Genomic DNA, 26,382 nt, shown 5'->3' on the forward strand with positions numbered 1-26,382 from the left:
CCATGCCTCCCCGTCTCTCCATCCCTCCCCATCCCTCCGCATCCCTCCCTTTGTTCCCATCCCTCCCCATCCCTCCCCTTCCTTCCCTCGCTCCCTCCCCTCCACTCCCGCTTTAGCTCCCACTTCCCGGCTCCTTCCCAAGCTCCTTCCCGGCTCTCCCGGATTATCCCGGCTCTGATGTCACCCCTGCGGCTCCGCTGGGAGGGACCTGCGGCCCCTTCCCCCTCCCGCCGCCCCTAGGGACGATTTGGGGAGGGGGCTCCCGTCCGTCCGTCCGTCCGTCCGCGTCCGCCGCTGGATCAATCCCGGCTTTTCCCAAGAATGCGTCCCCGCCGCTGCCGGCAATCCGTCACTTAGCAACGCCCGAGAGGGGGAATTTTAGGATCAAATCCGCCGGGATGAGGATTTAAACTCTGCCCCGCTCCTGCCCGAGGAGGCACCGCCGCTTGCATCCAAGAATCCCGGTTTTTGGTGGCTTTGTTTTTTTTTCCCCCGCGGGAGAAGCCCGTGGGAAGTGTGGGAAGAGACGATTCCCGATGGCCGAGCCCCGCGTTTAACGGGCAAAGCTCCGAAATTCCCGAAATTCCTGCGTGGGCTCAGTATCCCTGCACTCCTGCGAGGAGGGTTCCGTATCCCTGCATTCCTCTGCAGGTGACTGTGAGGGGGCCCGGTGGGCAGCAGGGACATCCACGATTTTCTTCTTCTTCTTCTTCTTTTTTATTCCCTCCTCCTTCTTTTTTCCTCCTTTTCCTCCTCCACGCGCCGAGGCAAAAGTCGCTTCCGTCTTTTTGGTGTGACTTTGGGCACAAAAAAAAAAAAAAAAAAAAAATCCAGGGAAAGAAAAAAAATCCAGGGAAAGCCAAAATAATAGTAATAATAGAGATAAAGAAAGAAAGAAAGAGCAAGGGAGGGGAAGCCAATCCCTGCGGAGATGAAAGGCTGGATGCGAAGAGGTCTCCTGGTGACAAAGGCCATCCCCGGCTGGTGACAAAGGCCACCCCCGGCTGGTGACAGAGGCCACCCCCGGCTGGTGACAGAGGCCACCCCCGGCTGGTGACAGAGGCCACGGCGCTGGCAGCGATGGTGCTGCGCTCTAACCCTGGCATCATTCTCTTGTGCTCTTTCCTGCCCAGTGACTACATCATCGAGGAGAAGACGGCCGTGCTGCAGAAACGGGAGCATGAGGGCTTCGGCTTCGTCCTGCGAGGGGCCAAAGGTAAGGGTGGGTGGATGGATGGATGGATGGATGGATGGATGGATGGATGGATGGATGGATGGATGGAGACCTTTTTTTTCCAGGTGGTTGTTCTTTTTTTTCTTTACGGGAAGCGTCGTGGTGGTGGTGCAGCAGGCGGCGGCAAGCGGAGAGGAGAGGCGGTGGTGGAAGGGGCTGAGGAGTGGAGTTGGAGATTTGGGGCTTTGGAGCTGATGGTGGCGTGGAATTTTTGGGAATTGTCGCTGCTTTTCCTTGCGGGAATGAACAGCCCTTGCTTGGCTCGGAATTCTCATTCCTGGCAATCCTGGGGGGCTCAGAAGGGATTTTCCTCCCTGGCTCATTCAGTGTCTCTGGTGCTGAGTCTCGGAATTTGGGGCTTTGGTGCTGCTAGTGGTGCCGTGGAATTTTTGGGAATTGTCACTGCTTTTCCCTGTGGGAATGAACAGCCCTTGCTCATCTCAGGATTCTCATTCCCAGCAATCCTGGGGGGCTCCAAAGGGATTTCATTCCCTTGCTCCTTCAGTGTCATGGTCTTGGGTTGTGGCTTAGAATTTTGGGGGGTTTTGGTGCTGGTGGTGCCTTGGAATTTTTGGGAATTGTCACTGCTTTTCCCTGTGGGAATGAATGGCCACTGCTTGGGTCAGGATTCTCATTCCCAGCAATCCTGGGGGGTTCCAAAGGGATTTTCCTCCCCGGATTTCTCCAGTTCAGTGCCGTGAGTGCCGTGTCCTGGTGCCATTGTGGCTCTGTCGTTTTGGTTTTTTTTTCGGAGGGGGGTGGGGAGGGAGGGGTTGGTGCTGATGCTTCCTGTAGTAGCTTGGAATTTTTGGGTATTTTCAGTTCACTTCCTGGAGGGATGAACGGCTCAGGATTCTCATTCCCAGCAATCTGGTAGGGGTCAAAGGGATCTTCCTCCCTGTCTCATTTAGTGTTGTGGTCTGGGTTGTGGATTTGGGATTTTGGGGGGTTTTGGTGCTGATCGTGGCTTGGAATTTTTGGGAATTGTCCCTCCTTTTCCCTGTGGGAACGAACAACTCAGAATTTTCATTGCCAGCAATCCTGGGGGGGGCTCCAAAGGGATTTTCCTGCCTGGATTTCTCCAGTTTAGTGCTGTGTCCTGCTGCCATTGTGGCTCTCTTGGAATTTGGGGAGGGTTTTGGTGCTGGAGCTGCTTGGAATTCCTGGGAATTGTCACTTTGCTTCCTGGAGGGATGAACAGCCCCTGCTTGGCTCCGGACCCCCATTCTCAACTATCCTGTGGGGCACCAAAAAAATTTTCTTCCCTCATTCCATCTTTTCCCTTCCCACTTTCTGGGGTTTTTGGTGTGGTTGCTGCTTGGAATTTTTGGGAATTTTTGTTATTTTTCCCTGTGTGAATGAGTGGCCCCTGCCCAGCTCCATCCATGGCTTTTTGGGGGTTGGAATGCTTGGAGCTTTTCCCTGGATTTTGATTGGGGAGAACTGGGGGCTTTTGGGATCCCTGGGGAAAACCTGGAGAGCTTCTCCTGCTGCTCCCTCCTTGAAGCTCATTCCCTGCTCATCCCGGGGCTCTCCCAGGGCCAGGATGTTTCCTGTGAGTTTCACGTGGCTCCTTTGGCCAGAATTCCACCTTTCTTGCAGTGGGAAAAAAAAAAAAAAAAAAAAAAGAATCCCTTGGAGACTTCAGAATGTTCCTATGGATTTAGGGTAGAGAAGGTGGGAAAAGCTCGGGATGCAGAGACTTCTCCACCCCCGGCATTCCCAGGAGCAGAGGGACAGCAGAACCGTTTTCCATGTGGGTGGAAAGCTGGAAAGAGCTGCAGATCTAGACTGGAATGGGATTTTCCAGGAGAATTCCTGGATTTCCGTTGTTCTGTCCCTTCTCCCAGGGTTTGCATTCCAGCGGGAATTTTGCTCCCATTCCAAAGGCATTTTAAATCCGTGGAACTAAGTGAAACTTCAGGGCTCAAAATGGCATCCATGGGATCAAATCAAATTTTTGTGTTAGAAAAATCAGGAAATTTAATCCCATTCCCTGTTTTTATCCCATTTTTTTCCCCTTTCCTGGCTCTCCTGCCATACCCAGTTTCCCTTTGTTTGCTGAGGCTGAGGGAAGCGCTTGGAGTGTGCGTGTGGCTCCATGGGATTTGGGAATTCTGTGGGATTCGGGAGTCCTGTGGGATTCAGGAATTCTGCAGGACACGGGAAGTGCATGGATGCAGAGGGGTCCTGCCATGGAAGATCTGGAATCTGGGAATGCTCCCTCTGGAGCAGTGTTCCCAAATTAGGGAAGTGGCATTGACTTCCCCCTGCTTCCCTGCCCCCCATCCTAGTATTCCATGGATATTAGGCTGGGAATTGGCCCCATCCATGTCATCACTGTTCCCTTAGGATTTTCCTGGAAAAATCACTCCAGGCCTGTGGGGAAAAGAGGGGAAAGGGGCTGGAAAAGGCAGGGCTGGAGCTTCTTCGCAGGCTGGCGGGGAGGTGTATTTTGGGATGATCCTTAAAGGAATTTGCTCTTTCTGCTGCAAATTCCGCCCTGGAATACTCCCATCCCTGGGAGCACTTCCAGGGGAAAGGCTCTGCCCACCCTGGGGTCCTTCCCAGCGCATCCCAGCTCCGGTTCTTCCCAGTTCCTGAGGGGAATATCCCATCCCATGGATCCCATGGATCACTTCCCATCCCATCCCATCCCATCCCATCCCATCCCGTCCCATCCCAGGGATTGGAATTCTTCCTGTTTATTCTGGTCCCTGCAGTTCTTGGAGCTGGCCTTTCCCTATATCCACTCCCTTGGGAATTCCCAGGGAATCCATGGCTCTCCCTGGATCCCTGGAATTGCCCAAGGCCAGGTTGGAGCAACCTGGGATCATGGAGTGTTGTCATGGAATGGGATGAGTTTTGAGGTTCCTTCCCACCCAACCCATTCCATGATTTTATCATTTTATGGATAACAAGGATATGTCCTAAAATCCAAATTAAGGGAATGAATCTGAGTTTTTTTGCTGAATGGGATGAGCTTTCCTTGGTTTGGCTGCGGAGAATCAGGTTATTCCTGAAATTGCCGAGGTTATTCCTTCCTGTGGATCTTCGGAAGTATCCGATCCCAAGGGAAAGGAGGAGAGGGAATGGCCTCAAGCTGGGCTGGGGGTTGGATATTCCAGGTGGGAATTCCCTGAGCTGGGATCTTGCCAGGATCTGTGGAATCGATGTATTCTTTGGGAATTCCCTGAGCTCAGAGCTTTCCTCGATATCTGGCATTGGAGAATCCTTTGTGAATTCCTGGAGTTTGGAACTTTCTGGGATCCATGGGATGGGGATCTGCTCCAACTGCCTGACCACTCCAGGGCTCAGCAGGATGGGATTCGGGGCTTCCATGATGGGATTTGATCCCCAGGATGGGATTTGGTGACTCCAGGATGGAATTTGGTCCCCCTTGATGGGATTTGGTCCTCCATAGAGGGATTTGGTTTCTGGGATTTGATCCCCAGGCTGGGATTTAGTTCCTTTGGGGTGGGATTTGATCCCCAGGATGGATTTCCCAGGATGGGATTTGATTCTCCAGGATGGGATTTCTTGTCTCAGGATGGATTTTGTTCCTCCTGGATGGGATTTTGTCTCTCCAGGATGGAATTTGGGCCCTTCTGGATGGAATTTTATCCCCAGGGCAGAATTTGGTCCCTCCAGGATGGGATTTGGTTCCCTAGGAAGGATTTGATTCCCCAGGTTGGGATTGGGTTCCCCTGAGTTGGGTTTGGTGCTTCCAGGATGGATTTGGTGCTTCCAGGATGGAATTTGGTCTTCCTGGATGTGATTTAGTTTCTCAGGTTGGATTTTGATTCCCTGGGATGGATTTTGGTCCCTCCAGGATGGAATTTGATCCCCAGGATCGGGTTTGACCCTCCTTGATGGGATTTGTTTCCCCAGGATGGGATTTGGTTCTCCAGGATGGATTTGATTCCCTTTTATGGGATTTGGCTTCTCCAGTTGGGATCTGGTTGTCCTGGATGGGATTTGTTTCCCCAGGGTTGTTTAGACCCTCCAGGATGGGATTTTGTTCCTCCAGGATGGGACTTTTTCAACCAGGATGGGACTTTTTCATCCAGGATGGATTTTTGTCCCTCCAGGACAGAATTTTGTTGTTCCAAGATGGAATTTTGTTCTTCCAGGTTGGGTTTTGCTGCTCCCAGGCCTTCCTGGTGACCCAGCTCTGCCACGGCTTCTCCCACAGCTGGTTCTGGAATTACAGCCGGGAATTGTGGGAATTTAAGCCCAGGAATTCCCAAATCCCTGACCAGAGCTGTGGTGGCTCCTCAGGGGGTTCCAATGGAGCTTCCTGGAATTCTGAGTCCAGAGTTTCGGTGGGAAAGGCTGAACCTCCTGGTCAGGGAATTCGCCTCATTCCCACTGGGAACTTCCTGGATTTAATTCCCAATTTTTTGGGTTGGGTCTCCCATTAGATGGTAGACTCCTCCCATTGAATTTCCTCCCTGGGATGGAATTTAACAATGGATTTTCTCTGATTTTCACTCCTGGAGCGTTCCCTGGATCCTGGGTTGGGGTGGGTTGATCCCAAACTGATTTTTGGAGTGGCTGTGCTAGGACCAGGAGAGGTGGATCAAAATTCCCAGGGTTTGCTGGGAGCAGGGATGTCCTTCTTCTCATCCTTCTCCATCCGCAGCGGTTGTAAAACCTGGGATAAAAATTCCTAAGGCCAGGACAAGGCTTGGGATAGTGGGAAGAATCCAAGGGTTGGGATTGGGTGGGATTTGGGTCCCTCCCCCACCAAACCATTCCAGGATTCCAGAACTGTTGGAGCTCCCAACACCAGGAGGATGTGGAAATCCTGGAGCAAATCCAGAGGAGGCCACGAGGATGAGAAGGGATTGGATCAGCTTCCCTCTGGAAACCTGAGAATGTTCTTCTGGAGAAGGGAAAATCCAGGCAGAGCTTCCAGCACATTCCAGGGCCTCAAGGGGCTACAGGAAAGCTGGAATGTGGGAAAGGCATGGAGGGACAGGACACAGCGAATGGCTTTCCAATGCCAGAGGGCAGGGACGGATGGGATCTTGGGAAGGAATTCCTGGCTGGGATGGAATTCCCAGAGAATTCCTGGATGCCTGGATTGTCCACGGAAAGGTTGGGGCACCCTGGGATTGTGGAATTCTCCCTGTGTCCATTTGCCCCCTCCTGGATGAAATTCTGCTTCTGGAATTTATTCCGTAGGGAGACAATCCCTAATTCCTGAGCATTTTCCTGTTTGCCAAATCCTTCGGGCTCTGGCGCCACTTCCCAAATCCTGGATCATTACATGTGCCCACTGTGGGCTAGTGGCTCCCAGCCCACAGAAAAAAAACTGGAAAAGTGCCTGGAATGACACATGGATAACTAGGGGGACAGATCAGCATGGGATGCAGTGGGATCCATGGGATGTGGGATTCACTCTGTGAAATTTATCCCAGAGAATCCTCGGCTGCCCCTGGATCTCCCTGGAAGTGTCCAAGGCCAGGTCAAACATTTGGAGCAGCCTGGGATCACCAGAGATGAAATCCTGGAAGGGATCCTGAAAGATTTGGAGAGCACTCCGATATTCCATTGGAATGTCTAAAAATAGGAATGAGCTGTCAAGCATTTGCCACTTCTCCTAAGAAAGGCAGAAATCGTGGAAAGCCGTTGGTGGGAAGCAGCTGAGAAGCTTCAGCACATGAAGGGATGGCAGGGAAAGGTTCCCTGGGTGTGATCCGAGCCTGAGTGGAAAAATCCCGCCTGAAATGTGGGGGAAAAAAGGGAGAAAGGAGGGAAAGTCTTGGATCTGGGTGAAATCAGTGGCTTGGATTTGGTGGAAAGGAAGGGGGACATTGGGAATGTTGTGGGAAGGACATCAAAGGAGAGGCCACCAGGGTCACCTAGGGGATCAGTCAGCTCCTAAAAATCTGTTTTGTGGGATAATTTGAAGGGATGAGAATTCCTCCTGGCTCCTGATCCACTGCTGGTGGACTGGGAATGAGGAGACACTGCAGTTCCATGGGAAGGACTTGGCTGGAAGCAAGAGGGAGGAGCAAAATCTTGGAATAAGGAAGGCAGGGAGGATTGAATGGATGCATTTTCCTCAGGCTGGATTGTCTCAGTGGGAATTTCTCCCATTTTTTTGAGCTCTTGTGACTCCAGGGGCATTCTCTGTATCCATTCCAGGAGCTGAAGGTTTGGGATGAACCCAGGGTGGGATTCCTGGATCCTGGGAATGGAAACACTTGGAAAACTTCCTGCACTGTGCCCATGGGATCTCCTGGATCCCGGGGAATCTTTGGGATGAGCTTGGAGTTCTTTCCCAGCCAGGCTGGGATTCCAGAATTCTGGAATCCCTGCCCATGGAATGGCAGCAATGCCTTGGGAAGGGCCTCCGAGCCCCCCTGGGCTGGCCAGGGGCTGCCAGGGATCCATACAGGAAGAGCCCAGGAAAAGTGGGATCTGCACCGGGAACGGGGCCAGGGGAGCTTTGCAGGGATCAGGAATGTCTTTTTGGCTCTGCCCAGCTCCTGCCCAGAGCCAGCAGAGATCGGGATCTGCTCCTGGGAATGAGCCCCGGGAAAAGAGGGAATGCCTCAGCCTGACCCAGGGGAGGCTCTGCTGGGATTTTTGGGATCATTTCTCCATGGAAAGTGTGGTCAGGCCTTGGCAGGGGCTGCCCAGGGAAGTTTGGAGTGGCCATCCCTGGAGGAATCCAAGGAATTATTGGATGTGGCTCTGCTCCAAGCAGCACATCCCACTATCCCCAGATTGTTCCAGCCTGGTAGACTTTTTCGGGGAAATTATGGAAATTATTCCCAAAGAACCTGGGAATGCTGCACTTGGGAATATGGGGCAGGGGGGCTTTGGGAGTGCTGAAAATGGTTCAGTCTGATGGGATAATCCAACACAATTGACTTCATGACTATATCATTAATTCCATCATTACTTCCATCATTAATTCCATGATTGATTCAGTGATTGATTCCATGATTGATTCAGTGATTGATTCCATGATTTATTCCAGAATTAATTCCATCTTGGATTCCAGCACTGATTCCATCATTAATTCCGTCATTGATTCCAATATTGATCCCATCACTAAGATGGGAACAGGACAAAGGGACACAACCTCCAGCTGTTCCAGCTTGGACTCATGGGAAAATTCCCTCCTGGAAAGGCTCTTCCCGCCCTGGCACAGGGGTGGAATCTCCATTCCCAGTGGGATTCAAATCCGTGTGGATGAGGCACTGTGGGACACGGATCAGAGGTGGCAATGCTAGGAATGATTGAACTCTGAGGCTTTTCCAACTCTGTAATTCCATAAATTTTGGAATGCTGTGGACAGGCTGAGCTTTCCCACATGGAATTTCCTTGAGAATCCCTCATTCCCCTTCCCATTGTGTTTTCCAGCTGAGACCCCGATTGAGGAGTTCACACCCACGCCGGCATTCCCAGCACTGCAGTACCTGGAATCTGTGGATGTGGAAGGAGTTGCCTGGAGAGCGGGATTGCGCACGGGGGACTTTCTGATCGAGGTGAGCTCCTCGTAGAATTCTTCTCCTTTCCCCGGGAACTTGGGGTATTTCCCTGGAATTTTGGAATTCTCCAGGTATGGATCAGGAGGATCCAGAGTCCTCCAGGTCGTGGAACTTCCAGAAGTTCTTTGGGTGTGGATCTAGAGGGCTCCCAGGTATGGATCAGGAGATTCCAGGTGCTCTCCAGGTGTGGATCAGGAGGATCTGGAATTCTCCAGGTGTGGATCCAGAGGGATCCAAAGTCCTGAGGTCATGGAGCTTCCAGGAGTTCTTCAGGCATGGATCAGGAAGATCTGGAATTCTCCAGGTGTGGACTGAGCTTCTCCCAGTGCTGGTGAATCCCCTTGGAATTGTGGCTTCTGCATCCTGTGGAGAGCACACTGGGATTGAAGGAGATTCCCTGGATTTGTTGGTGCTTCAGGGATTTTCTTTGCTGGAGGAGGAACTTGGGATGTTCCCACGGGATTTGCAGAGCCCTGCGTCCCTGCGGGATGGGTTTGGTGGGAACAGAACAGAGCTGGAGTTTGGAAAGGTGAAAAAAGGTTTTCCAGGGGGAAATCCAAGGAATGCTTCAGGGAATGGTCAGGGACTGGTTTCAGGTGCTGTTGGTTGGAAAGGGATCATGAAAAGTTGGATTCCAAAGGAATGTGCAGGGTGTTGGGATTGGGATAGATCCTGCCAGGCTGGGAGAGCTGGAATGTTCTCCTAGAGAAGAGAAGGATCCAGGGAGAGCTTCCAGCACATTCCAGGGCCTCAAGGGGCTCCAGAAGAGCTGGAATTTGGGAAAGGAATGGAGGGACAGGACACAGGGAATGGTTTCCACTGCGAAAGGGGAGATTGGGATGGGAATTTGGAAAGGAATTTCTGGCTGGGCTGGAATTCCCAGAGTAGCTGTGGCTGCCCCTGGATCCCTGGATTGTCCAAGGAAAGGTTGGGGCAGCCTGGGATGGTGGAAAGTGTCCTTGGAATCAGCTTTGAGGATTCCAATGACAAACCAAACCATTCCAGGATTCCACCTGGGATGAATCTCTGGCATTCTGTGTTGTCAGACATGCTTTGGGTGAGAATCTGATCCCGATTTTCTTCCTGCTGTGGATTTCAGGCTCTGTCTCCATGGAAAGCTTGGAGGAGCTCTGGAATATTCCAACTCCTGCTTGTCCTGACAGGAGAAGAAGGAAAACAAATCCTGGAGGGGTTTAGGTTGGCTAGACGCTCCTTTCCATGGAGAAATTGCCAAATATCCAATCCAAACCTCCCCCGGCCCAGGCTGAGGCATTCCCTCTTTTCCCGGGGCTCATTCTTTGGATAACCAGGATGTGTTGGGAATTCTCATAGGGGTATGAGCACAGAATTCCCAAATTATCCAGGTTGGGAAAGAATTCCAAGGTCACCAATCCAAACTATGCCAGATCCCCACCACAGCCCTGAGTGGAATTCCAGGAATTCCTTGGATTCCTCCAGGGATGGCCACTCCAAACTTCTCTGGGCAGCCCCTGCCAAGGCCTGACCACACTTTCCATGGAGAAATGATCCCAAAAATCCCAGCGCAGCCTCCCCTGGGCCAGGCTGAGGCATCCCCTCTTTTCCCGGGGCTCATTCCCAGGAGCAGATCCCGATCCCTGCTGGCTCTGGGCAGGAGCTGGGCAGAGCCAGAAGGACATTCCCGATCCCTGCCCCGATCCCTGCCCTGATCCCTGCAAAGCTCCCGTGGCCCCTATCCCAGTGCAGATCCCCCTTTTCCCAGGCTCTCCCTGCATGGATCCCTGGTGGCCCCTGGCCAGTACAGGGGGGCTTGGAGGCCCTTCCCGAGGCACCGCAGCCATTCCATGGACAAGGATTTCACAATTCCAGAATCCTGGAATGTTTTGGGTTGGGAGGAACACCAAGCCCATCCACTTCCAACCCCTGGACACCTCCGGCTATCCCAGGCTGCTCCAACCTTTCTTTGGGCACTGCCAAAGATCCAGGAGTGGCCACAGCTGCTCTGGGAATTCCAGCCCAGACAGGACTTCCTTCCCAAGATCCCATCCCAATCTCACCTTTCCCAGTGGAAGCCGTTCCCTGTGTCCTGTCCCTTCATGCTTTTCCCAAATTCCAGCTCTCCTGGAGCCCCTTGAGGCCCTGGAATGTGCTGGAAGCTCTCCCTGGATCCTTCCCTTCTCCAGGGGAACATTCCCACTTTTCCCTGCCTGGCTCCAGAGAGGTTCCAGCCCTGGAGCAGCTCCAGGGCCTCCTCTGGATTTGTTCTAAGGGGTTCAGGAGCTGTTTTGGGAATTCCCTGAGCTCATCTTCCCCACTGGGAATTTTCCCTTTCCCTCCAAGCTTGTTTTGTCCATATAATCCAATTTCCAGATTTTCCTCCTCTCTGCCTTTTCCATGGATAATTTCCCAGCTCCAGCCTCGCATATTCCCTGAACTTCCTTTTGGGGCCAGTGTGACGCCGGGAATGTTCCTGCTCCACTCAGGAGACACTTCCCAAAGTCCCAGAGCTGTTCCCATGTCCTTCTTCTCCAAATCTCGGGATCCCTAAGCTTGGAAAAGATTTCCAACGGCAAGGAGTCAGAGCTGGGCGTGATCCCCAGCCCAGAGCATGGAGTGGAATTCCAGGAATTCCTTGCACACCTCCAGGGATGGGCACCCCAAACCTCCCTGGGCAGCCTCTGCCAAGGCCTGACCGCCCTTTCCATGGGGAAATTCCTGCTGAATTCCAAGCTTCTAGAAGCCCTCCTGGCGTGGATCCAGATGGATCCAGAGTCCTCCAGTGCTGGAGCTTCCAGGAGTTTTCCAGGTATGGGTCAGGAGGTTCTGGAATTCTCCAGGTGTGGATCAAGAGGATCTGGAATTCTCCAGAGGTGGATCAGGAGGATAGAGTCCCTGCATTCCCTATGGGAATTGGATCACTCCTGGGGCTCTCCTGATCTTCCTTCAGTGCCAATTTCAGCCCTGAATTCCCTTCAAGAAGGAGCTGGGCAGGAATTCCTTCCAGACAACCAGGAACAGCCTCTGGAACAGCCACAGTTGAGGCTGGAAATCGGGAAAATTCCTCCTGGAGGGATTCAAATCCCAGTGGATTTGGAGGACCTGGGTCCAGGGTGGCCCTGTCAGAGCTGGGAATTTCATCTCTGAAGGTTTTTCCAACCTCAGCAATTCCATGATCACATGAGCCACATTCCAGGAATGGCTCCATGAGGAAATTCTCAGTGCTGGGCTGGGGAATTGCCCAGTTTGGGAAAAGATCCGACCTCTGTGAGGGTTGGGATTGGGAAAATCCCACCAGAATTTCTGAGGAAAATCCAGAATTTCCAGCCTTTTGTCCCCTGCCATCTCGGGAGGTTTTAAATCCTCAATTTTTTTCTATGAGGAGCCTTGGAAATGGAGATTCCATGAGAATTCCATGATTCTTTGAGGATCTGGCTGAGAATTCCTGGGATTTGGAATATGGACATGGCTGGAAATGCATGGATATTTCCAGGATTGAGGCCCAGATTTTATTGTTGCCTGGAGGTTTTTTTAAAGGAAAAACGGGAGTGATGGATCCAGACCGGATCCCAACATCCCCCTGGGGAGGTTTCCATGGGATATTTGGAAATGTTGCTCCATGGAAAAGGTTGGGAAACTTTGGAAGGGGCAGTGGTGGAGTCAAATCCTTGGGAATGTTCAAAAAATCCTGGATTTGGGAATCTGCATTAGTGGTGGTCTCTGAGGGCTTTTCCAACCTCAACAATTCCATTATTTTCTTTGGGAATGAAGAAAAAATCCTGCTCTGGGCATGGGTGGGAATGGGACAATCCAATCCCAACCATTCCATGATCCCAATGGACAAAACTTCCAGATATTTTTAAGGACATAGAGCCCAAAAATCCAGGAGAGGGGGAAAAAATCCTCTGGAACAAAGAAATTTCCCCTCTGGAATTGTGGGAATGAGGGAGCGGTGAAACATTCCCAGATCCTCTCCCTGCTGGAAAGGTCAGGAAGCAAAATAAAGCAGGAAATGCAGATAATTCTGGCTCTGGAGTGTGGGAGGTTGATAAAAAGGATCTGAAGAAATATCAAAGGCCGGGATTTCGGATCATCAGGAATTCAGGAGCATCGGGAGCTGGGGGGGGGGGGAATTAAAAAAAAAAGGGGGGGGAAGAGGCTGATCCAGCTTCAATTTTTTTTAATGGAAATGTTCAAAATTTGTGATATTATGGTGTGGGGGGGAAAAAAAACTGGAATGTTCTGCTCCGAGTTGGGAACGAATCCGGAGCTTGGATTTCTGCAGAACATTAAGTTTCCCAGTAACCAAGGAGAGAGGAATTCCTAAAAATATCCATTCCCAAATTACCGGGCTGGGAGAGCAGATCCCAAAGATCTCCGGGAGGGGGGCTCTGGGAATGCTGCTCAGCCCTGGAATTCCCAAGATTCGGGATGAGGATTGCACTCTCCCAGTTTTCTGGAGGGAGGGAAATTGAGGCAGGGATGAGTTGGGAGCACGAGGAATTCCGGGATTCAAATCCCAAGGAATTCCGTGGAAGCGGAGATCGGGCTCAGGTTATCCCGAGAGTTTTGTTGAAGCATCGGAATTCCTTCAAAACCACGGGATTTGGGTGGAGATCAATGGAATTAGGAGTGGGAGACAATTCCCAACAAGTCCCTAGCTGGATCCAGGTGGGAATCAGGATGTGATCCCAGTGAAAAGGGATGGGGTGAGAGGGAACGGCCTCAAGCTGAGGCAGGAATGGAATATTTAGGAAAAATCCTTCCTGGGAAAGGTTGGGAAGGATTGGAATGGACTGAACAATGGGCAGTGGGAATCTCCATTCCCAAGGGATTTCAAATCCATGGATCAGGGGTAGGAATGGCATTCCCAGCTCCCAGCGGGATTTCCAACCTCAGGGATTTCCAGATTCCTGGGTTACATTCCCAACCCAGCAATGGCTGACAGGAGAACCTCGGGAATTTCCCATTATGGCAGGGAATGGAGGTTCCCAGCTTGGGAATTCTCTTGGGAAAATGGAATTCTCCCAGAAATTTCTGGATTTCTCCCAGATTTTTTTGGTCAGATATGGCAGATCCTGGAAGGAATTCTGTGGAATATCCTGGAAAATTCCAGAGCTCCCTGAAATTCCCACGTGGATCCCGGCTGGGGAATGAATCCAGCAGGGTTGGGAGAGGAGCTGGGAATGACCCAGGAGGTGGGAAAAGGGATGAGGATCCAGGAATTCCTGCCTCTGGAATGTGGGTATGGAATTCTTGCAGTTGGGAAGGAGCTCTGTGCACAGGGAGAGAATTCCCTGGAAAACCATTCAATGGATTCCAGTAAATCCCATTCCTACACCAGGAAATCCCATGGGAATTTGCCCATGGAATGGGATGAGGTGGGAAAGGGCCAAGCTGGGGTGTTCGGGAGGATTTTGGGAGAATCTCCAGATCCCCGGAGAATCCCAAATTCCCTGGAATGGGAATCCCAAGATTTCTGCTCTTTCCTCTTGGTGAAGGTCAATCCCAAAATTCCCAGAGTTCTTCCCAATGCTCTGTGTTCAGCTCATGGTTCTGTCCCAAGGGATGGCCCTGAGCCCATTCTGGCTCCTTGGCTCCTGGAAACTTCAGATACCCAGGAATGTGTGGGACCATTGGCATCTCAGGCTTCTCCCGGGTGAAGGGATGGAATTCCACACAAATCATGGAATCCTGGAATACTTTGGGTGGTAAAAAGGAGCTTCAATCCCATTCCCAGGGCAAGGAAACTTCCGTGATCCCAGGGTGTTCCAGCTTTTCCTTGGACACTCCCAGGGATCCAAGGGCAGCCATGGCAGAGCTGATCCCAAAATCCAGGATGAATCCCATCCAAATCCACTGGGATCCAGGGAATTCCAGCTCCTGGCACAGCCAGGGTATCAGCAAAGTTGTGGCCAAATCCTATGGATCCCGGATTCCTCAGGGAGCCAATTCCAGGATGTTGAGAATACTGTGAGGATCCTGGGGGAATAGTGGAGATCCAAAGGCACCTGGATTCCCAGGTAATTTCCAAGCATGGAAATCCCACCCGGCAAAGGCGAGAGGTCAGAGAATCCTGGAATATCCAGAGCTGAAAAGAACCCAAAGGAATCAAACCCAGGAGGGATTGTGCTGGAATGTTCCCTTCCCTGCTATTCCCTCTTTTTCAGAACCCGGGAATGACAATGGAAGCATCCCAGGGAATAAAAGGAGGGAAAAACAAAACAAAACAAAAAGCTGAATGCTGAGCACATTCCATGGAAAAAAAAAAAAACCAAAACAGAGAAATTCCCTTTCCCCGCAATCTCCCAGCACTGGGAGAGCAGCAGGATCTGGGAATTGCTGGATCTGGACAGGCAAATCCAGGGAATGCTGGCTGAGGGATGCAGGAATGAAAAGTGGGAATCAGACAGCAATCCCAGCAGGAAATCCTGGGAAAAGCCTGGGTTTTTTGGGATTCTCCCAGCAGGAAATGGAGATTCCCATCTTCTCCAGCAGCTCACCATCACTGGGTGGTGATTTGCAAACTCTGGGAAAGGCGGGAAAAGGTGGAAATCTGGGATTTTTGTGGGTTGACTCTCATCAGTTTTCCCGCCAGGAATTCTGATCCATGTTTTTTTTGGGATTGCAGGTGAATCCCCTCTCCTCCTGTCCCCTCTCCTCAGATCCAAGGTTGTGAATTCCCAGTTTTCTTTTGGGGTTGGGAGAATCCCACAATCCCAAGCAGGCCTTGGGCACTTCCTTGGATTCTGAGCCCTGGGAATGGGATTGAAGCTCCTTTTTACCACCCAAAGCATTCCAGGATTCCATGATTTGTGTGGAATTCCATCCCTTCACCCGGGAGAAGCCTGAGATGCCAATGATCCCACACATTCCTGGGTATCTGAAGTTTCCAGGAGCCAAGGAGCCAGAATGGGCTCAGGGCCATCCCTTGGGACAGAACCATGAGCTGAACACAGAGCATTGGGAAGAACTCTGGGAATTTTGGGATTGACCTTCACCAAGAGGAAAGAGCAGAAATCTTGGGATTCCCATTCCAGGGAATTTGGGATTCTCCGGGGATCTGGAGATTCTCCCAAAATCCTCCCGAACACCCCAGCTTGGCCCTTTCCCACCTCTCCAAGCCCATCCCATTCCATCCAAATTCCCGGAGTGCAGAAGTCCAGGAATTCTGAGTCCTTCCAGGAACTCCAAACATTGCTGGGGCTGACCGGAAACTCAAAAAAAAAACCAGGAAAATCCCATTTTTTGGGGGTCACAACTGCAGATTCCCATCATCCTCCTCGCCATCACTGGGCTGTGACTCCCAACTGCTGCGAAAAGCCGGGAAATTTTTAAATTTTTTATGGATTCCTCACGGGTTTGTTGTTGGTTGTTGTTTTCCCAGCGCTCGGAATTCTGATCCGTGTTTTTTTGGTTTTTTTGGGAACGCAGGTGAACGGCGTGAACGTGGTGAAGGTGGGGCACAAGCAGGTGGTGTCACTGATCCGGCAGGGCGGGAATCACCTCCTGATGAAAGTCGTGTCCGTCAGCCGCAAGCCCGAGGCCGAGGAGGGCGGCCGCAAAAAGGGTAGGCGGGAATTCTGGGAATTCTGGGATTTCTGGGAATTCCAGGGGTGAGGGGTTCAGAGAGGCCCCAGGGAGGAAAAGGAATGGCGGAAAGGGTGGTGGGAGTGGAGTGGTGGGGATGGAAGATTCTGGGTGGGAAGGGTGGGATGTGCCAGTGTTTTTGGGATGTGTCATTTTATAGGGATTTATGAATACTGGGATGCGATGGTTTTTTGGGATGTGCTGGTTTTTGGGATGCATTGATTTTTGGGATGCGAAGATTTTTTGGGATGCAATGATTTTTTGGGATGTGCCGGTTTTTGGGATGTTTCCTTTTTTGAGACGTGCCATTTTTTTGGGATGGGTTGATGATGGGATGTGCTGATTTTTGGGATGCATTGGTTTTGGGGATGTTCCCATTTTTGGGGTATTTCCATTTTTGGGATGTGATGATTTTTGAGATGTGCTGATTTTTGGGATGCACCGGTTTTTGGTATGTGTCATTTTCTGGGATGTGCTGGTTTTTGGGATGTGCAGGTTTTTGGGATGCAATTATTTTTGGGATGTGCTGATGTTGGCATGTGATGATTTTTGGGATGTGACGATATTCGGGATGCGTAAGGTTTTTGGATGCGTCAGTTTTGGGATGCATTGGTTTATGGGATGTGTTATTTTTTGGGGTGCACTAATTTTTTTGGGATGCATTGATTTTTTGGGGTGTGTCATTTTTTGGGATGCACTTTTTTTTGGGAAGGGTTGATGTTGCAATGTGACAATTTCTTGGATGTGACGATTTTTGGGATGCGCCAGATGTTGGTATGTGTCATTTTTTGGGATGTGCACATTTGGGAATGTGCTGATTTTTGGGATGCAGTGATTTTTGGGATGTGTTAATTTTGGGATGTCCTCATTTTTGGCGTGCATCATTATTTGGGATGCATCTCTTTTTGTGATGCCTGAATTTTGGATGTGCTGAATTTTGGGATGTGCTGATTCTGGGATGTGCCCATTTTTTGGAATGTGCTGGTTTTGGGCATGTGAAGATTTTTGGGATTTGCCCATTTTGGGATGTGCTGATTTTTGGTATGCATGGGTTTTTGGGATGCATAATATTTTGGGATGTGCCCATTTTAGGATTTGCCCACTTTGGGATGTGCTCATTTTTGTGATGCGTCATTTTTTGGGATGTTTCCATTTTTGAGATGCCTTGATTACTGGGACGTTCTTGTTTATGGGATGTGCTCACTTTTGGCTTGCATCATTATTTGGGATGTATGGATTTTTGGGACGTATTGATTTTTGGGATGTGCCCTTTTTTGGGATGTACCCATTTTATTGAATGCACTGGATTTTGGGATGCAAAGATTTTTGGGATTTTCCCATTTTGGGATGGGTTGATTTTTGGGATGTTCTGGCATTTGGGATAGAGTGATTTTTTGGGATGCTTTGATTTTTTGGGATGCGTTGATTTTTTGGGATGCAGTGATTTTTTTTGGGATGTGTCATTTTTTGGGATGTGCTGATTTTTGGGATGTGCCCATTTAGGGATGTGAAGAGTTTTGGGATGTGTTGATTTTTGGGATGTGTTGATTTTTGGGATGTTCTGGCATTTGGGATGCTTTGATTTTTTGGGATGCGCCCATTTTGGGATGTACTCATTTTCTGGGATTTGCCCGTTCTTGCTGTTTTTTTAGAAGCACTGTTTTTTGGGATGTGTTGATGTTTGGGATGCGAAGATTTTTGGAATGCAACATTTTTTTGGGATGTGCCAGTTTCTGGGATGCGCTGATTTTTGGGAATGTGGGAGGTGGTTAGGGAAGCTCAGGAAGGTCCCAACCACATCTGTGGAGTTGTGGTGTTTTTTTGGGAATTGCTTCAATTCCCAAGAGTTGGAATTCCTGGTGTTGTGGTGTTTTTGGGAAATACTTCAATTCCCAGGGTCTGGAATTCTTGGAGTTGTGTTTTTTGGGAATGGCTTCAATTCCCAGCCTCTCGAAATTCTGGAGCTGTGGTGCTTTTGGGAATTGCTTGTATTCCCAGGGTCTGGAATTCTTGGAGTTGTGCTTTTGAGGAATTCCCAGGAGCTGGAATTCTTGGAGTTGTGCTTTTTGGGAATTGCTTGGATTTCCAAGAACTGGAATTCCTGGAGTTGTGGTGCTTTTTGGGAATGGCTTCAATTCTAAAGATCTGAAATTCTTGGAGTTGTGGTATTTTTGGGAATCACTTCAATTCCCAAGGTCTGGAGCTCCTGGTATTGGGGTGTTTTTTGGGAATTCTTGAAGGAGTTGTGGTATTTTTGGGAATCACTTCAATTCCCAAGGTCTGGAGCTCCTGGTATTGGGGTGTTTTTTTGGGAATTCTTGGATTTCCACGGTCTGTAATTCGTGATGTTGTGTTGTTTTTTTGGGAATGGCTTTGGGATGGAGGGACAGGAGCAGGAAGATGGAGGCAGGGGATGGAAACAAGGAATGGGAGCAGAGGGGTGGGTGCAGGGAACAGAAACGGGACAGGAGGGGCAGGAGTAGGAAGATGGGAGCAGGGGGATGGAAACAGGGAATGGAAGAAGCAGGAGAACAGAGGGATGGGAGCAGGGAATGGAAGCAGGAATTGGAGTAAGGATGCACACGGGACAGGAAGGACAGGAGCAGGAAGATGGGAGCAGGGGGATGGAAACAGGGAATGGAAACACAGGGATGGGAGCAGAGATGTGAGAGCAGGGGGTGGAAGTGGAGGGATGAAAATCAGGAATGGGAGCAGGGAGACAGGAGCAGGGAATGGGAGAAGGAATGGAAGCAGAGGGGTTGGAGCAGGGATGGAAATACTGAGACAGGAGCAGGGGATGGGAGCTGGGATAAAAGCAGAGGGATTGGAGCTGGGAATGGAAGCAGGGGATGGAAATGGGATGAGAGCAGGAGACAGGAGCGGGGATGGGAGCAGGGAGTGGAAATGGGATCAGAGCAGGGGGTGGGAGCTGGGGTAGAAGCAGAGGGATTTGAGCCGGGAATGGAAATGGGATGGAAGCAGGAGATGGGAGCTGGGATAGAAGCAGGGGATGGGAGCAGCAGGACAGGAGGGACAGGAGCAGGGATGGATGGAAACAGGAATGGAAACAGGAGATTGGAACAGGGATAGAAGCAGGGGGATGGAGCAGGCGGATTGGAGTAGGAATGGAATCGGGGATTGGAGAAGGAATGGAATCAGGGGGATTGGAGTAAAGAATAGAATCAGGGGGATGGAATCAGATGGGAGCAGGGGGATTGGAGTAGGAATGGAATCACGGGAATGGAATCAAGGGGATTGGAGTAGGAACGGAATCAGGGGGATGGGAGCAGAGGGATTGGAGTAGAGAATGGAATCAGGAGGATGGAATCAGGGATGGGAGCAGGGGAAAGAATCAGGGGGATGGGAGCAGGAGGATTGGAGTAGGAATGGAATCACGGGAATGGAATCAAGGGGATTGGAGTAGGAATGGAATCAGGGGGATGGGAGCAGGGATGGAGCAGGGGGATGGGAGCAGGGAATGAAGGGGGGCCGGGATCGGGGCCGCTCCCAGCGCAGCACGCGGGGCTCGGGGGAGGGAAGGGAGGGAAGGAGGGAGCGCTGCTGGCACGAGGAGCTCCAATTATCCTGTCACGGCACAAAGGCACGAGCCGTGGGAACGGCTGGCAGCCTCGGGAATTCAGCCGGGAATAATCCTCGGGAATTCAGCCGGGAATCGGCGCTGGCAGCCCCGGCGGGGCCGCTCCTGCCGCTCCAGCCCGGGGTGAGCAGCTGCCCCTCGGCGCTTCCCGGTGCTTCCTTCCCGGTGCTTTCCTCATCCCGGTCCTCCGGATCCGCGCGGCCGCTTTTCCAAGGGATCCGAGGGGCGCTGAGGGACCGGGAAGGAGGGGGGGGGGAGGTGGGGGGGGGGGCTCATCCCGTGTCCCCTCCACCCCGGTGACAGCGCCTGTGTGGGCCCGGCTGGGGCTGAATCCGCCCCGCTGGATCCCTGCCGCAGGCACAGGGATCCTTGGAGCTGCCGTTGCCATGGCAATCCTGGAGCGTTATTCCAGCATTGTCAGCGAGAAGCAGCGAGGAGGAGGAGGAGGAGGAAGAGCTTTCCACTCATCCTCGCCGCTCCAGGGAAGGGGGGGGGGGGGGGGTTGCTCAGGGAATGCGCGATCGGGAACCTTTGGGATCATCCCGGGCCATGTGTCCTTGGGCAGCTCCCGGCCGGACGCCGGCGCTTCCATAGGGTTGGGATCCACGGCGAGGAGGAGGAGGAAGAGGAGGAGGAGGGTGGGGTGGGCTGAGGAGCTCCGAGGGCTGCGCCGAGGCGGGAAGAGGAGCCCGAGCTCCGGCTGGACACATTCCCGCTTTTTCCTGCATCCATCCCTGAATCCCTGCGAGCCATCCCCGCCTCTCCGGGGCCATGCCTCGGACTCTGCGCTGAGTGGGGCGCGGGGTAGGGGGGGGTGGGGGGGGTGGGGGGAGGAGCCGCCAACATTCCCAAAGCCAAAATTCCCAGAGGCATTCCCAAAAAGGCCCGTGGGCACATTCCCGGCGGGAATCATGAAGAAGTTCGCGTCCACGCGCAGCCTCAATAAGATCCTGCAGCAGTGCGACTCCTCGTCCCGGGAATACGAGGAGATCCAGGCTGTGGAGAAGAAGTGGCACCTGCACCTGGCCACCCCGCGCAAATTCCGGGAGAAGAGGTGCAAGATGCCCTCTCTGTTCCTTGCAGCTCCGCCGCCTCCCAAGAGAGCTCCCAGCACCACCCTCACGCTGCGCTCCAAATCTATGACGGCCGAGCTGGAGGAGCTGGGTAAGGCCGGCGGCGGGATGGGATCCCTCGGGAATCAGGGGTGATGGTTGGGAGCCGTCTTCCAGTGGTTTTTCCGACTGTTTTCCAGCGGTTTTTCCGGCTCTCTGGATGTGTGCCGTGGGCCCGTGGGGGGGGGGGGGGGGGGATGGTGGCAGGGGTGTGGGAGGCTTGAGGACGAGGGCAGCAGGATTCCTGTCTCTATCCAGAGGGATATCCAGAGGGATATCCAGGGGGATATCCAGCGCTCCAGGGGCGCATCCTGGTGGAGGTGGGCATGGGAAGGATGTTGGGAGTCTCCGGGTGGGTGTGGAGGGGTTGATGTGCCCTGGCCTTGGGCATCCTGCTCCTTTCCCTGCTCCATTCCCTTCTCCACTCCCTACTCCTTTCCTTGCTCCTTTCCCTGGTCAGTTCCCAGCTCCATTCCCTATTCCTGCCCCATTCCCTGTTCCTTTCCATTTTCTAGCTCTTTTCCATGGTCCTGCCCCTGCTCCTTTCCCTGTTCCTGCTCTCTTCCCTGCTCCTTTTTCTGATCCTCTCTCTGCTCCTCTCTATGTTCCTCCTACTCCTCTCCCTGATCCTCATCCTCTGCCTGATCCTCTGCCTGCTTCTCTCCCTGCTCCTGTTCCTTTCCCTGTTCCTGTTCCTCTCCCTGCTCCTGCTCTTCTCCCAGCTCCTCTCCTTGATCCTGATCCTCTCTTCACCTTCCTTATTCCACTCCTCTCCCTGCTCCTGCTCCTCTCCCTGATTCTGTTCCTCTCCCTGATCCTGGTCCTCTCCCTGATCCTGCTATTCTCACCTTCCTTATCACACTCCTCTCCCTGCTCCTGCTCCTCTCCCTGCTCCTGATCCACTTCCTGATCCTGATCCTCTTCTCACCGTTCTCATCCCGCTCCTCTCCCTGCTCCTCATTCTGCTCCTCTCCCTCCTTTCCCACTCCCAGCAGTCGGAGGCTTTTATTTCCCATCTCCAGGCAGATACCAAACCCTGGAGAGCTCCACATGAGCTCCAGAAGAGCTCCAGGAGAGCTCCAGGGGAGCCCTGGGAGAATTCCAGGAGAGCTCCAGGGGAGCCCTGGGAGAATTCCAGAACTCCAAGATTGCTCCATCCTCCCCATCCCGCTGCCACTCCACTTTTCCTGCTGCTTTCCTATCCTGGTCCATATTCCCAGATTCCCTGAAATCCTCTCCACTCCCACCATTCCCTGCTTCCCGCTGCCAGAATTCCTCGTTTTTCCCAGCCCTCGTGGCCACCTGAGATGTCCCCAGGACCCCTTGGCAGGATGGGAGCTGATCCCTCTCCATCCCTCCCCTTTTCCCAGAACAGCCACATGGCCGTGGAGGGATCCCAGTTCCCGGGAAAACTTTGGAGCATCCCTGGCAGCAGGGCTGGCTCTGAGGTCATCTATGCTGCCTCCTGCCCCAGCTTCCATGCCATGTGGGAATGTGGCAGTCTGGCAGCGTGGAGCCTCAGCAGCATCCCACATTCTCTCTGGTTTCCCATATTTTCCCTGTTTTCCCTGTTTTTCCATGTTTTCCTTGGTTTTCCATGCTCTCCACGGTTTTCCATCCCCTCCCTGTTTTCCATTCCTTCTGTTTTTCCATGCTCGTCCTGGTTTTCCATTCTTTCCATAGTTTTCCATGTTCTTCCTGGTTTTCCATCATCCCCTGTTTTCCAAGCTCCCCTGTTTTCTATGCCCTTCCTGGTTTCCCATGATCCCCCTGTGTTCCAAGCTCTCCCTATTTTCCATGTTCTCCCTGGTTTTTCCATGCCCTTTCTGCTTTTCCATTCCTTCTGGTTTTCTATGCTCTCTTTGGTTTTCCAAGCTCTCAATGGTTTTCCATCCCCTCTCTGTTTTCCATTCCTTCTGGTTTTCCATGCTCTTCCTGGTTTTACATGTTCTCCGTCTTTTTCCATACCCTCCTTGATTTCCACGTCCTTCCTGGTTTTCCATGCCCTCCATGGTTTTCCACGCTCTCAGTTTCTCCATTCCTTCTGGCTTTCCCTGCTGTCCCTGTTTTTCCATTCTCTCTGGTTTTCCTTCCCCAGTTTTCCAAACCTCTTCTTGCTCCCTGTGCTCCTTATTGGAGCCCAGTCCTGCAGGACCAGAACAGATCCCAACATTCCCAGACTGGATCAGCCAGGATTTATTTTATCCTGAGCCTCTGCCTGGATTCCCACCCTTAATTCCTGGTGCTTCCAGACTGTTATTCCCAACCCAAAGGCTCTTTTTTTTAGGTTTGTTTTTTTTTTTCTGGGAATTCTTGGGAGCAGAGCCAGACCTGCTCCTTTTTCCCACTTTTTCCCCATCCTAGATGCTCAGATTCCTCCTTCCGCCCTCCCAGCAATTCCCAGTTTGCCTGGAGAGGGACTGAGAGCAGAAATCCCAGGAGGAGGATCTGGAGGCAATTCCAGCTCTAATCCCACAATTCCTGTGATTTTTTTCCCCGGCATTATAGTGCTCATTCCCATGGATCAAGGAATGGGCTGAAGTCATTTCAGGGAAAACAGGGGATCCATCCTCTTCCCATCATTTGCTCTGGGTTTTTCTGTGGATCAGAATTCCCAGGATTTGTCTTGGAAAACTCTCCTTCCTAAAGGAACCTTCAGGGAAAGCAACATGCCCAAAGAAAGCTCTGCTGGGTGCTTCCTGCCCTGTTTTCCATAGATCCCAACCACCTCCTGTGCCCTTCCCAACCCTTTCCTTGCCATTCCCATCCTCTTGGAGCAGTGGATCCCCAGTGGGATGCTCAGGGATCCCTCCTGTGCCAAAATCCATGGATGCAAGGAATTGTCCTTGGGAGCTTTTCCTGAGTTTTTCCATGGGATGGAATTCCAGCAAATCCTGTTCCCACTCCAGCTTCCCTGGATCCATGGATCCATGAGGGTCAGGGATGATCCCAGCCTGGAGCTGGGATAAATCCCAAATCCCAGCTCAGAGGGATGATCCCAGTGGATAAATGCCCAAATCCCACATCCCAGGCCGAATCCCGCATGCCAGAGGCCAGGAATTGTGGGAAGAGCTGGGAATGGGAGCGGGAATTATTCCATGCCATTGATTTTGTGTTTTGTTTCCCATTCCAAGCCTCCATGCGGAGAAGGAAAGGGGGTGAGTGAAACCAAAATTCCCAGGATTCCGCCCCTCCCTGCCACCTCCCTCTGGGATCCAGCTGGATCCAAACTGGTGGGAAATCCCAGCATCCCCAGGGTCGCTGTTCCTGCAGCGTCTCAGGGAATTCAGCTGGAATTTGGGAATTTGGAATTGGCTCCAGTGTCCTGGAGCTGCTCCAGTAGGAATCGGAATGCCAAGAATTGGAATGCCAGGAATTGTGGAGCCAGGAGTTGGAATGGCCATGTGGGATTTATCCCAGAATTCCCAACCCTGCCATTCCCAGGTGTGATCCCTGCTCTGGGTTTTCCCCACAGGAATGTCCCATGTGGGATCCTTGGGAAAGATGGTGTCCAGCTTTAGCTCAAATAGCCAAAGCCTCTCCTGGCAAATCCAGGGAGTTTATCCCAGTATTCCTGGCAGTTCCAGGCAGTTTATCCCAATATTCCTGGTGGATCCCGGCAGCTTATCCCAATATTCCTGGGGAATCCAGGCAGTTTATTTCAGTATTCCTGGCAGACCCATGCAGTTTATCCCAATATTCCTGGTGGATCCCTGTGGATTATCCCACCATGCTCCCACGCTGAGGATGTGCTGGGAATGTTGCATGAGGGCCACAGAAAAACCAGGAATTTTTTGGTGGAAGGGTTGGATCTGGATGGGATTGAAGGTCCTTTCCCACCCAACCCATCCTGGAATTTCCCAATCCTGGATTTTCTGTCCCAGTGGTTCCCATTTCCTGTTCCAGCACAGAGCTGGGAATGTGGGATCAGCTCTTCCTGTGGGATACACTGGGGGTAGGACAGGGAAAAATCCAGGCAAGAATTCCTGTGGGAAGTGTCGGAGGGATCTTCCCAGCCTTTCCTGAATTGGACGGATCCAGAGGGGGCCACACAAGGATCCCATGGATCAGGAAAATCAGCTGGAGCTTCCAAAGAATTGGAGATGGATCTTCCAAGGTGGAAGAGAAGATTCCAGGGAGAGCTTCCAGCACATTCCAGGGCCTCAAGGGACTCCAGGAGAGCTGGAATGTGGGAAAGGCATGGAGGGAAAGGACACAGGGAATGGCTTCCCAGTGCCAGAGGGCAGGGACGGATGGGATCTTGGGAAGGCATTCCTGGCTGGGATGAAATTCCCAGAGAATCCCTGGATCCCTGGAATATCCAAGGAAAGGTTGGAGCAGCCTGGGATGGTAGGATTGGAATGGGATGGGGTTGAAGGTCTATGGATCCCATCCCAAACCATTCCAGGATTCTGGGATCAAGGACGCTCAGAATCCATCCTGAGGGATTTTTATCGAATTCAGGGATGGAAAAGGGAAGGGAGACCCTTCCTGGAGTCCTGAGAGTCCCAGTGAAGGCCCTGGATCCCAAAATTCCTTTCTAGAGAGGAGTTGGGGTGGGGATGGATCCAATCGCAGGCTGGGAGAGCTGGGAATGGAGGGGATTTCCTGGGAAGGGGAGCTTGGGGTGGGATTTTGGGAAGGAATTCCTGGCTAGGCTGGAATTCCCGGAGCAGCTGTGGCTGTCCCTGGATCCCTGGAATGTCCAAGAAAACGCTGGAGAAATCTGGCATAATGGGAAGGTGTCTCATAGAATGGGATGAGCTTTAAAGTCCTTCCCAAGCAAACCATTCCATGATTCCATGTCCCACAATTCCATGGAAGGTCCGAGGGTCAGCCTGGCTTCAGGAGAATCCCAGGGCTACAATTCCCACCAGGGCAGGAATTTGGGATATGGATCCACCTGGATCTGAGAAGCACCAGCCAACAGCCCGGAGCCAACAGCCCCAACTTTCCATTCCAGGCAGGAATTCCATGGGCTGGGCTCATCCATGGGAATGAATCCATGTCTGCCTCCTGCCCATTCCCATATCCCAAGGTTGAGGATTCCAGCTGGAATGCCTGAGGGAATGGATCCACTGGGACACATCCAGGCACAGCTTGGTGTTCCCAAAGGATAAATGTGCCAGGATGGATCTGGAGCAGGCAATTCCAGTCCCACTCCCCATTCCCTGATCTCGGATACATCCCTGGTGGTTCTGCTGATATTCCCAATGTCCATGGGCACCTGATCCCACCCTGGACAGGGAAAGTTTGGATCATTCAGGCATACGAGTCCAACCAGGCTCGGAATATCCTAGTTTATCCCAAAGAAAGGTCAGATATGCCAGAGCCCTGTGGATCCCATGGACATCTCTGTGT

General features: G+C 52.0%; 1 protein-coding gene across 1 annotated transcript in view; it reads left to right on the top strand.

Annotated features, from left to right (window-relative positions):
• SHANK3 (SH3 and multiple ankyrin repeat domains 3) overlaps nucleotides 1-26,382 on the top strand; it is a 136,229-nt gene that overhangs the window by 83,989 nt on the left and 25,858 nt on the right. Inside the window, exons 20-24 of the mRNA XM_062492568.1 lie at nucleotides 1,134-1,216; nucleotides 8,618-8,742; nucleotides 16,156-16,291; nucleotides 20,993-21,073; nucleotides 24,156-24,179. Coding sequence (XP_062348552.1) covers nucleotides 1,134-1,216; nucleotides 8,618-8,742; nucleotides 16,156-16,291; nucleotides 20,993-21,073; nucleotides 24,156-24,179 — 449 coding nt within the window. The remainder of the gene's footprint in view (nucleotides 1-1,133; nucleotides 1,217-8,617; nucleotides 8,743-16,155; nucleotides 16,292-20,992; nucleotides 21,074-24,155; nucleotides 24,180-26,382) is intronic.

This window comes from Cinclus cinclus, chromosome 4, assembly GCF_963662255.1.
Source record: "Cinclus cinclus chromosome 4, bCinCin1.1, whole genome shotgun sequence".
Lineage (NCBI taxonomy): Eukaryota > Metazoa > Chordata > Aves > Passeriformes > Cinclidae > Cinclus > Cinclus cinclus.